The 12778-nt window shown below is 36.6% G+C and overlaps 1 protein-coding gene across 1 annotated transcript; it reads right to left on the bottom strand.

Annotated features, from left to right (window-relative positions):
• Positions 1-274: 274 nt before the first annotated feature.
• On the bottom strand, positions 275-2466 carry LOC149190044 (uncharacterized). The gene has a single exon (XM_089413342.1). It carries the CDS (start codon positions 2346-2348, stop codon positions 339-341), a length of 2010 nt encoding a protein of 669 aa, XP_089269468.1. The 5' UTR covers positions 2349-2466; the 3' UTR covers positions 275-338.
• Positions 2467-12778: the final 10312 nt, after the last annotated feature.

Here is a 12778-nt window from a genome sequence, read left to right as displayed (position 1 = left end):
ATAACTAATGACTAACTGAATAAATAACTATCAATCATTATTAAAAAAAAATTAAACTTCAATGGTGGAAATGGTTTGTTTTCGTTTATATACTTTCTCTCAATTATGTAATTAGACTTAAAAACAATACCATTAAACTTACATCACTCAATTAAAAACAATACCATTTAAACTTAAAATATAACTAACCCAAAAAAACATTACCATAACAAACGAATAATAATTAATCACCATAAATAGAATCCAGTACCAAGTGATCATTTTATGAACTATGTGAACCCAATTACAATACACTTTGTAATTTTAACGAGCGAGGACAATTCTGTGAGGACTTGGTCTTAATTCAGTAAGTTCAAATCTGTGGCGTAGTGCCACTGAAACCGGACTCCCGCCAAAAGAGCATTGAGCCAGAAAGCAGATGAATACACAAGAATACCATTATCATTCACTAATGCAGAGGAATACACCAGAATTCCATTCTCATCCTTGGATTGAGAATCATATTCTGGTGGATACTCGCCTAACAGATAACTTCCAGTGGCCCACTTTACCCAAACTAGTACTTGTAAAGCACCATATACCCATCTACCAAAACATTTTGGGCCCAAAATTCCTAATAACAAGCTACCACATAAAATACATATCAATTCCAAAGCTATCACCGCGCCAACCAGAACTTTTGGACGAAGCAAAGTCTTCCTCAAACCGCCAGGAAAATGCCGAGCCTTTTGGAGTATCAAATCCCGAACCTTAAGACGACCCCAAAACTGGAGTATGGGATGAAGGCAAACCTTAAGACGACCCCAAAACTGGAGTATCAAATCCTGAACCTTAAGACGACCCCAAAACTGGAGTATGGGATGAAGGCAAACCTTAAGACGACCCCAAAACTGGAGTATGGGATGAATGCAAACCAGGAGAGGAAGGCAAAACTGAAGCATCCGCTGAAACCAAACCTTAACACGACGCCAAACATTAATTATTGGAGCAAACAAACCCTTACCTGTTGTTGCTTCTTGGGAAACCGTAGATGTTGGCTCTTTGGGTTCATCGACCTTATCGGTTGGCTCCTTGGATATGGAATCTCTTGTCAAATACAAATGTAAGCAGTCCATGCCCAAAGCAATGCCAATGCCTACCAATATCGCAACAACAACAAGGTATTTGGAAGGCGATGCAGAGTGCACATCGTACCATTTTCCAATGTTTGTAGGTTGCAGAGAAACAAAGAGCACCCAAAATATGGAGCAAAAGAGGTTGAAAGATCCTACTATATAGGACAAGGTTCTAACGCCCAAACGAGTACCTCTAAAGTTCAACACCCGGCACTGGTTGTTCTTTTGGGCATTACCATTTGTTAGAAAAGCACCGGCGGCAAACCCACTTCCCTTACTATCTACCACATAATCTTTAATTGCTCTTCTTGCCACAAGAGAGCTGGAGAAGCCATCGACCCTGAACCAAACAGTGAGTACAAGGTTGAGTGCGATCTCTGTTAACCTTGGCACTATTAAAGACGCAGTGCTGTAAGCACGGTCAGATTCTCCCGTAGCTCCGAAAGATCTGTTCAGCAGCTTTGTCCAGTAATCATAGCCTGATGGAGAAAGGGGAATGCAGATGCAAGGATGCTCCTTTTCCATGGCTCCCTGGGAAACATACTCAAATATTTCATCCACTGCCTGCTTTTCTTTCTTCCTTTCTTCCTTCCACCCATGGCAACCATTTTCTAGGCACTCTGGAGATGGCAGTAAGCATAGGGAATCAGATAGTCGTTTAAGACTTCCGGGCATCCGTTGATCAAGCACCTTTACGATGTCTTGCACATTCCAGAATACAATGCATTTGCATTCAGATTTACCATCCTGAAGCTTGCAATTACAGATCCCAGGAAGGAGTTCAGCAGATTGAGATTTTAAAGGAAAACATTGAAGTAGAATAGAGTGCACCTTATAGGCATTGCAGATATACTTCATAAATTGCTTCATCGATGAATTGGGCGGGTTGTATGACAGCATTACCACAGAAGCCTTTGCAAATCGCTTTTCTGGTTCTGGACTTTGCTCGCAGGTAGTCAGTCCGAACCCGGCATTTATCGGGTACAGTTCGGGGCCTCTCAGGGTTGCCAGAACATCCCTGGCGCCCAACTCCAGGTCGAGTCTTCCCCTTAACAAGCTCGTAGTAAAAACCACAAAATTTCCCAAAATAGCGAATCCCAGATCGGGAAAATTAGCGGACCCCGATATGGTCTCACTGGACTCGAGCTGCGCGAAAGCAAGATTGCATCCCAAGCAGCTAAAGAAATGAATAATGAACAAGTGCAGTATGTATCGGCTTCGTGAGACACCCATCTCAAAATTCAATGAACGATGAAGCTTTTCAAATCTGCGATAAGCAAAAGAAATTGAGTTCGGCCACACTCCCCTGACAGTAAGGTAATACAGAAGCCACGAGCCCCATTCCCGAGAGATGGACCGTTTCTTTTTCGTGTATATTTTCTTTCAGGGCCCCTTGTCTCTTTACTTTTATGAGCCCAACGGAATAAATTAGACGTCTTTTGCTTTGGTATGTTTGCTTTTATTTGCTTTTGCGAACATGATTTAATCCAAATAAAATTAGTGAGGGTTTCCGCTAATTTTATAATTATAGCACATTTGATTAAGGTTAAGATGCTAATTATTATTACCCTGAGCAAGTATATAGGTAAATTTCAACAAATATTGGTGCAAACTAGTTGGATCAGTATATATACAAAGTTCATTGAGAATACATGAAATACTGTGACATCTCCATCTTACTTTGACTGCAGACGGACTCATTGCGTATAGAATATTATAAAATAGACTTTGATTCGAATAAATCATTTTTCATTTTAGATTTTTATTTTTTTATTGTTTCAGGGATGGACCGGACTGCGTATAAAGGTTCGAAGTGTAGTTGATAATTCCCCGCGTACATCCAAATTTGAAAACCCTTTAATAAATCCAAAAACCTCCTTTAGTATGACTCTATCATATTAACATGACTATTTTATCCGCCATCTGAGATATCAAGTGCATTTTTATGCCATTCGAGCCTTGGTCGCTTAGAGGAAGCATGATGATTAAACATTTTCTTGCATTTTAGAAGACTTTTTTTGGCTATGTTTCTTATTTTTTTCCAAACTATTTGATTTTTATCATTTATACAAAAATTAAACATCATTCTCAGATATTTTTATTTTTGTAAAAATTAACTAGAAGCAAAAATTGATTTGAGATTGAATGCTTAAATTGCTTGAGTTTTAGAAGTTTTTTTTTGCTATGTTTCTTATTTTTTTCCCAAACTATTTGACTTTTATTATCTATACAAAAATTTAAACATCATTCTTAGATATTTTTGTTTTTGTAAAAAGTAACTAGAAGCCAAAATTAATTTGAGGTTGAATGCTTAAATTGAGCATAAACCATGGATATTGATTGCCCATCACCAAAGATAGAGACTCCACCTAAAATCTTGGAATGTCAACATTTCTTCTAATACTTGGCTTTGATGGATGGTAAATTAAAAATTGAAAAGTCACATAACAATCGATTGAAATCGTAAGTAACAATACAATATAATAGCCAAGACCTTTCTTAGTCACATCATGAAAATTAGGAACTAGATATTCATAGAAATTAGTCATGAGGATGAAGAATAAACAAAGCACAGGGTCCCAAAGTCTTTTCCTGCATGCATGAGATGATAAAAGAAACATATGCAGAGCATCATCTTAACGTCTTGTTATATATATACATATCACGTGGATCTTTCCACACCTTTCTTTTGAAAGGAAAACATTTTGTTCGAATTACATTCATTTAATCAAAATTGGGAGAAATAAAGCTCATTACCTCACAATCTATCATATTATAGCCGAACACCAAAGAGCGTTGAAATAGCAATTTAGACTCAAATTGAATACATAAAGGTACACTTAAAATCAATTTGAATATGGGAAGGTACACTGAAAGAAGATTCTAACCAAAACAAGAAAATACCTATAGTACAAACAAAGACTAAGAGCATGTAGCGGATGCACTTTTATGCGATTCGAACTTGGGTCGCTTCGCCAAATCATTCACGCCTCCATCTTCCACCATTTCGAATTTACTAGACCACTACAATGAGATGAAATCCTCTCTAGCTGGGTCACTACCATTCATTCTTGGGTTCATTTGGTAAGGAAAACAGAGTTACCATGTCCCTCGCCCTGTTGTGGGGTCCCTTATTCCTCCATTTGCTCCGTCAATCTCTCGTGCCTCAATGCTACTCTTCACTGATTATAATTCAGCTCAACTATTTTTTGCTTAAGGATTCTGAATTCTGCAGATCCTGTAGAGCATCCAAGGGCATCTCTAGTTACAATGTTGTAAAGAAAATTTTCTTTGCCTGTGCGACCACTGGAATTCCTAGCAAGCGGCAGGACGAGGCGGGATGCAGGAAGAGGCAGCTACATGCCTCTGAATTGCATTACAATGAGGCTCAAGGGCCTATTTATTATTGAAAAACATAAGAAAACCATAAACAACAAATAACCTAACTCCAGGAGATGTAACGCTAAGAGTTTGTGGGCCCTGTTGGGGTTAGTTGGGCAACGAACTTCCCAGGGTCATAACTTGGTCATATTATCTTCGTTTGGCGCATATGATACCTTGTTGGAAAGGTCTCTCTATGTACTACAGGATTTTCGTAGGCCCCTGCCAATGGATATGAGCCTACGATGGACCTGAAAAAAATGTCGTTTAGGGGGTCAAAATTGCTCTGAAAGTTCAAGACCTAAAAAAATGCTAAAAATAGTAAATGCTGAAATAAACAAGGAAACAAATGAAACTAACTGGAGGTCTAAGTGGAATAGGTTGGTGGCCACCAATATCCGCCTCGATCATGTGGTAACTCAATGTACCATTTCGTTGATCGACCTATTAAAGTCCACTGAAAAAGTCGTAACCTAATGGAATAATCATTTAATGAATTTGAAGAACACCATAGATGATAACTCATTACGTGATTTGATGGATCCTCTCCAGGATTACCATCAAATTTCAGTATGTCACTTGGTAATTTAGCAGGAATCACCGACCAAAAAGGATAATGGTAAATTGGATCATTCATGCGATGAAATAGATCTGATAAATGTAACATCACAATGAAAGGTAACTGTCAGTTAAAGTCTTGCTGAGAAGACAAATACCCTTGAGTATTTAGCCCAACCCATGAAGGAGGATATCCAGGATATCCTAGAATAGCTTGTGTAGTTGGAATTTGCATTGCTTTAGGATAATGAGGGTAAGTCATGCTAGGTTTAGTTTGAAATGAAAATCCTTGAAAAGGCTGACTAGGATATGGTTGACATTGAAAAGGTTGACCTTTATACAAATGACCTTGTACCATTTGAATCTGGCCCTGAAAAGGTTGACTTGGGTAAGGTTGACCTGGATACAATGTTTGAATTGTTCATACACTTGGTTGACGAATAGGTATCTAAGCCATAGACTAGAAAGTTGGACCAATAAAAGATTGAGGTATAGACTAACTAGTTTGATAACTAGATTCTTGAGGCATGGTCTCTGTAGGTTGTTGAACTGAAATCTGAGGCATTCCTTGCACAATCATTTATGGCATATATTGGACATGTGTTCGAGGTATATCTAGAACCGGTTGTTGAATAGTTGTTTGCATAATAGGCTGAGAAAATATTTGAGGAATACCCTTGACAGGTTGTTGAATGTATACTTGAGGAGTAAACTGGATAGGTTGTTGAACATGTTTCTGTGATATAGTTCATCCAGTAACTTAGACAGGTTGATAAACACACACTTGTGGAGAAACTTGAACAAGATTTTGAACATAAGGAGGGTTCCAAATAGTACTCCCCATTCCTAGAAATGGAGCACCAATCAAGGGTTGACATATAATAGATTGACTTCGATCGACGTAAGGTATCTGACCAAGGTTTGTATAAGTTCCAGTAACAGACAATCCTACAAACGAAGAATAAATTCCTCGAGGAGGTTTCCCTCTAGGAGAAAGATAGGATGGTTGCCCCCAAGCCAAAAATTTAATCCCAATTAGAGCTAGTTGAGGAATACCTGTGTTGTCAGATAACATATGAATGTATTGGTATGATGCCAAAGGTGTTTTAGGCATGTAATTCATGCTCTAAGAAGTAATTTCTACATTAGTAGTAGATAAACCAGATTAGATTCCAGAAAACCAAGTAGAAACTTGAGAAGAAGGAGTGGCTCCCAAAAAAGTTCCACTGAGTGACTGATACCCAACATGAACCAAAAGTCCACCATATAAGAATAATTCCTATAATCCTATAAACATATAATTCACAGTAGGCTGGCTAGGTGGTCTGCTCATCTGAAAAGATGAGGTTTGACTTACAGGAGAAGCTTCTGACATGATTCACCTAGGTGTAAAATCAAAAGGATTGTGTAAATGAGGAATACCTTGACCTAAAAATTTTAATGGAGTTGAATACCAAGGATCTGGTTGAAAAGGTTCAAAAGGAAGAGCTTGAACAATTAATGGATCACCAGTAGTAAGAAGAGGATATACAATATTTTCCTCTTCTCCTTTAGTAATATCTTCAATTATTAGAAGATTGGGAGGTAGACCAGTTGTAATAATAGTTCTTTTAGATGAAACTGGTAGAGGGGTAGGAGTTATAACAACTGAAGGTGACTCAGGTTCATAAATGTCATATTCAAGTTCTTCAATGTTTGGTTTGGTAAATTATGTTTCTAAAGTTATATTGATCTATGATTCACCTTGAATGGTCTCAGGTCCTAGGGTTTCAATAACTTCAGGTTCAGATTGAAATATCTCTAATTCTATCCTTTGTGGTTGAGTTACTTCATTTTTTATCGTTTCAAGTTTTGCAACACCATATGTTTCAGGTTGGTTTGACGTTCCAGATTCTACTAATTTTAATTTCTCTTCTTTGATTCATTCCAATTGACCATGTATGTATTCAGAGTGTAAACCCTGCATTCTACATGAATGTCTTGGTAATTCTGCCACGATGAATTTTATTAAATATTTGTTCCAAATTTTATTCAACCAAATAAATAACCAAAATCAAATAAAAGGGTAACTAGGTATAAAAGGACTACCAAGCCCCTATGAACTATGGAATATCATTTCCAATATGTGTAGGAAATCTCCCCGAATGTTGTGTTTGGTGTATCACAGATGACAAGGCGACTGACTCAGTTAGCTATGGATGGTATGCAACCCAGAGGGGGGCTTCCAATATACCTAAGAGTACATGGAAGCTAAGTCTGTATTAGTGTTTTCTAGCGTGTCTTGTACAATATGTAGCGTTCCGATATACATTTCATATGTGGAGCGCCATCTAATATACCTAAGGGTATGTGGAGAACGATGTTATACTTATGTACGTGGAATACCGACTACCCTCATAATGTAACACAAATAATTAAAGACAACTCATATGTTTATAAACATTGGAATACGTCTTCTAACCTAGAACCACACTAATGTTTGGTTGTTTTAATGTTTGATTGATTTTAATGCTCCTCTTTTCATTAAAGTTGATTTTATATTATGTGATGTAAATGGTATCAAGATTTCAGTTCTAGTCTAATGCAGCCAATATGAGAAAATTTATTCTTTAATTCGATGAAATTATATCTATGGGAAGGAGAAAGTTGTTTTGGTATTCCAATAAAATCCAAAAACTCAACTTTCACCACAATTCTTTTCACCAAATGTAGAAATTTCACTTTCAGATTTCAATTCATCATAATAATAATAATAAAAGCTCTTTTCAATCACCAAAAATGCTAAAATTCAAAATACTAAAGAGAAAACCAACAAACTCTTAAAAACAATAATTTCAAATTGATGTAATGAATATCAAATCACAATAACCAAAATTCTGTGTTCTTTTATAAACTAGGAATAATCACTATTGTTTTCAATTCAATAAAAACAACCAACTATGAATTAAAAGTGATCACTTTGAAAAACTCTAACTTTTCACATATGTTAATGATTCTTTGGAAGCAGGTATACATAAGTATTTAATTTGACCTATTGAGAGAAGAAAGAAAGACTCACACTAACCCAACAATGACCAACCTTTCTTTTGATAAGTCAAGAGATCAAACTCTAAACCCTATTTTGCAAAGATAAGTAATCTTTCAAAATGAGAATCCAAAACATGAAATCAAAATAAAAATGACTTTTTAATAATGTGAACAGACCCAAGAAATAATAGCAAGCAAAATTCTTCAGACCCAAATGGCAAAAACCTGATTTTTTTCAAATTTTCTAAGTGTGTCATAGGTAAGATATTAATACTAGTGTGGTGTCGCACTATTGCTAATAGTAAATTGCACAATTGTCACTCTGCTACTAAATAGCGAAGTGTAACACTCGAAAAAATAAATAAAATTTAAAAATGTAGCCACATATCCAAAAAATTAACTTTTCAAGCATCTAAATATAGTTAATAAAGGTAGTGGAATACAATCAGAGAACACAAGAAGGCATATAGAAGAACAAAAAAATTCCCCAGTATGATCACCAATTTGTTAGGCAAACAAATCTCATCTTCTGGACAAGAAAAGATCTCCCTAGACTCAAAGACTGAATCTAGTAACTAACAAACAAACTAGTAAATCTGTCCCTAGGTCCATTTCTATTGAATCATAAGCAAGAGTAATGAAGTATGAAATCCATAATTTTCAAATGAAATGCCTGATGAAGATCCTCACTATGGTTTGATGTAGCTTCCCAATGCTTAGAATCCAAACCTTTGAACATAATAACAAACAAAGTATTAAAGGTATATGATATATAAATGATTCAATACAACCTATACTAGTGATCAAGGAGACTAGTACTTAATATCATAACCAATGGATAATGAAAGTAAACATCCAATATATTAGATCCAATGGACAATATAGTGAGAAAGAAATACCTTTTTGTATTATAATTGAATGAAAAGGAGTGATACAACCTAGCCTTAATGTTGGAAAATATCCTTCCAATAGTATTCAATCCTCCCTTAAGTGACAACCTTTCAGCCTCAAATTGACAACATAAGTTTACATCAAAAGTCACCCTTTTCCCTCTGGTCTATTAGTGAATTTATAAGACAAGAGGAGAGGGTTATAGATCCTCTTTCTAAGGATCAGAGCCACAAAGATGGGGATTAGGGTTCCATAATGAGAGGGAATAGATTCATAAACCATGGGATGAAGCCCAAATAGGTAGGGGGTTGAGTGCTTGTTGTTGATATAATATTCCCCAACAAGGCTTCTAGAAATTTATTTTTCTTTTTACCTACGTTAAAATGTCATCACACTTTTTAATGGAAAATAGAGCAACAAATTACACAGGCTATAATCATTAAAATTGCATTTACGCAGATAGTTGCTAGGAAAAAAATGACATTGCTTGAAAATAGGTTTTTTGCAATGTAATCCAGAATTCTTGTTGTTTTCAGAATGGTTTTTCTTCCAGCATTGTAGGGGATTGTTTGCAAGAGCTCATCAGATAGTGAGAGATCCAAATTTGCGGTCATTTGCCTAATGCTGACAAAATGACGTGTAACACTGACCCCCCATCCTTGGAACTCTATCTTTCATGATTATGTTGTTTGATGATTTTATACTGTGGTTTTAGACTCTCTTTTCATTATATATAAATTGAGTTTGTTCTAACAATAATTTAAGAATACATTTTGAATTAGTTTCGTACGACCACTCAAGAAAAATGACTTACTTTCTTACATTCTAGGATACACAAAGAGAGATATCAACATGGAACCAATATTGGGTATGTCTTCCCTTTTTTTCTTCGAGGACTTTCTCATTCAATGTTATTTTGGTTCTTAATATAATTTGGAAATTTGGAAAGAACACAAGTACCAACCCTTTTACTTACCTATTATTTTGTCAAGACCAATCCCTTTATTGTGGGATTAGCGTTAGGATATTATATAAAATCCTAAACAACAATATTTATGATAGTTTACATATAACACAACATCGGTTTCCCAAGTCTACTTAATGTCTTCAATCTCTTATGTGTTTTCAATGCCTTAGGTTCAATGTCCTAAGATCCTTAAGCATTTAAGGTATCATAAGCATCCTCAACATTGTAAGTGTTAAGTGAGTGTCATGTGTGATAATGTCATGAATAATGAATTGTTGGGTTTGGACAAAGATATCCATCATAGTAACTTGTTATAAAGGTCACATCTCTAATCATGTACTAGGTTATTTGTGATCTAATCAAGATTATTTTCAAAGTGGGTTTTTCTTGATGTGATAAGGCTTCTCACTCTAAACCTTTTTGTTGATGTGATAATTATATGCTCTATTAGTATTATGAATTTTATTTTATTATCCTTTCTTTTATGCTACTACATTAGGCTTTTTATTTTATTATTCTTTCTTTTATGCTACTACATTAGGCATTTCTTATGATAATGAATAAACAATGATAATGTTAATATCTTAAAAAAATACCATTTATTGGTTAAAAGTGTGGTTATATTTATGTTAAGTGATGTCTTTAGAGTTTAAATACATATACATTGTGCTACTACTAAAAGTATTTAGAGATCATTATCACTATTATAAACTTGATATTTTCCTACACACTTTTAGTTAAATAATTTAATTTTAAATATTGAATTAAAACTATTCACATAAATAATAATAATATCAATTAATAAATTAATTGCAAACAAAGAAAGTCATAAAAAAAATTAAAAATTATTAATATTTTAAATTTTTTGAAAATAAATAAGTTTTTCTAAATGTTTTATCCTTAAAATTCAATTTAACATTATTTCCATTATTTGTAGCTCCTAAAAAGTCATCTATAGTATGTTAAGTGAATTGTGATTTTAAGACGAAAACCATATTTTTTATATGTAAATATGTGTTATATATTAGTTATACAACAAAAATAATACATATAATAAAGAATTTATATTTTTTAAATTGTATTATTATTTTTATATAATTTCATATAGTTCATGATATCATGTTCATGAGGTTTTTCTTATGATTTTTTAAACTTAAATATTTTTTTTTTTCTTTTTTTTTTTTTCTCTTTTTTTCTTCTTTTTTCTTTTTTTTCTTCTTTTTTCTCTTTTTTTCTCTTTTTTCTCCGTAAAAACTAGCTAAGTCATGTATTATATGTACAAGTAAAAATTACAGACTGTAAGACATGTCTTCCAGGGCCTATAGTAGCACCCTGGGAACCTTGACCAAAATTCTAAAAGCTCCCTCGCAGGGGTAGCCTTGTCAAAACCATTCAGACATTGCATGACACTAAAAGCTCCCACGCAGGGGCAGCACCGGATCAATTTTCCAAAACAGTTCTAGAAATCATCAGACTCCCAGAGGAGCCGCAAGGAGAAGACCCAACACATTCTTGCCCACGCAGGGGCTAACTGCCAAAAGGGACTGACTTAAAGACTAGACAGAAGTGAGCAAGACAGAAGCGCTCATGTCACCTATCGACTTGGACCAATTGAAATTAAGACCAGACCAGAGACGAGACAAAATTACATACGACGAAGATGCAAGCATCAACTGCCAGCAAGCAAAACGAAATAGCAAGAGAAAAGTACCCGCGGCTGCGTTAATCCTGGAGATGTGTTGAAGGTGGAGGGAGGGTCGCGAAATAGGCATCAGCTTCTTCAGCGAGGCTTTTGTCCTCCACCACATACGCCCAACCATCGCCCTCTGCTCGTCCCTCCCACATCTTTCTCCCTGTCTCTTCGTCAACACTTGGAGGGGGTGGCCCCATTGGAGGAAAGGTGTCTTGCGTGCCTTGTTCCGCCGCTTCTTGTTCTCCTTTGTCAATTTCTTTGCCTTTGCCTTCCGGTTGCTTCTCCGACAAGCTCTGAGGGGTGTCCTCCCCATTGCCTTCCGGAATTGCTGTGAACATGACTGATATGTGAGCAGTGAGCCCTGGGTAGTTCTCAGAGCCTTGCAGGTTGAAAACCACCGAACCGAAGGAGGGAAGCTCCAGTCTTCCTTCATTGGAACTCCCCACTTCCAAGAATTGCCTAATAGGGAGCGGGGTAGCCCTGGCTCTCCTATGGCAGTAACAGCAACAGCAGTGGTGATGCTCATCCGCTGCAGGGGCTCGTGAGGAGGAACCTCTTGCTGGACCTCTCCTACATGGCTGTCGTTGTCGAAGTTTGGCCATGGTGAGTCTGAATCTTCTCTTGTATGCTTGCGGGTAAGCTTGGAATCGAAGACAGAACCAATTGCTTCCCAGATCTCTCTCGGGTACCCAATTTCCACTCTGAAGCCCTTCCCTTGGTAGCAGAATGAACCAATTCCAGTGCTGTCGCCGCAATTGTGCCAATTGCCACCGTCTACTTGACTAGCAACCAGAGTGGCAATGGCAATGACAATGGCCACGGGAGTCCAAGCCTGTATGTGAAAGAAACTGCCACCGCCTAGGCTCTCTGTAATTCCCCCTCTTCCAATGTTTCTCAGACAATAATTCCTTGCGCACTTCATCGTGCCTGATAAACTCTGCCTTGTGCCCTCGAAACAGGCGCGCATTAAGTGCCTTCTGCGGATCCATCTACTTAACGCCCTCGCCATTAACTGCATTAATGCAGCAGGGGGTTCATATAATAGTTGACGGCCTTCCCCTGGTGGCCGTAGTGTTAACACGGGGCAGCCCATGCGTGGCATGTGGCGTGCCCGTCCTTTCCATTCCGCCACCCGCATCCGGGGTT

The sequence above is a fragment of the Pinus tabuliformis genome, chromosome 3_1 (genome assembly GCF_031772625.1).
Source record: "Pinus tabuliformis cultivar Carrire ecotype Pingquan chromosome 3_1, CPIR1, whole genome shotgun sequence".
Classification (NCBI taxonomy): domain Eukaryota; kingdom Viridiplantae; phylum Streptophyta; class Pinopsida; order Pinales; family Pinaceae; genus Pinus; species Pinus tabuliformis.
The sequence above is the reverse complement of the archived record's forward strand: the minus strand, read 5'-3'. Positions and strand labels throughout refer to the sequence as shown.

What these genes read in the sequence shown, in the direction of transcription:
- LOC149190044 (XM_089413342.1), bottom strand. Translation starts at nt 2,348, where the DNA reads ATGGGTGTCTCACGAAGCCGATACATACTGCACTTGTTCATTATTCAT.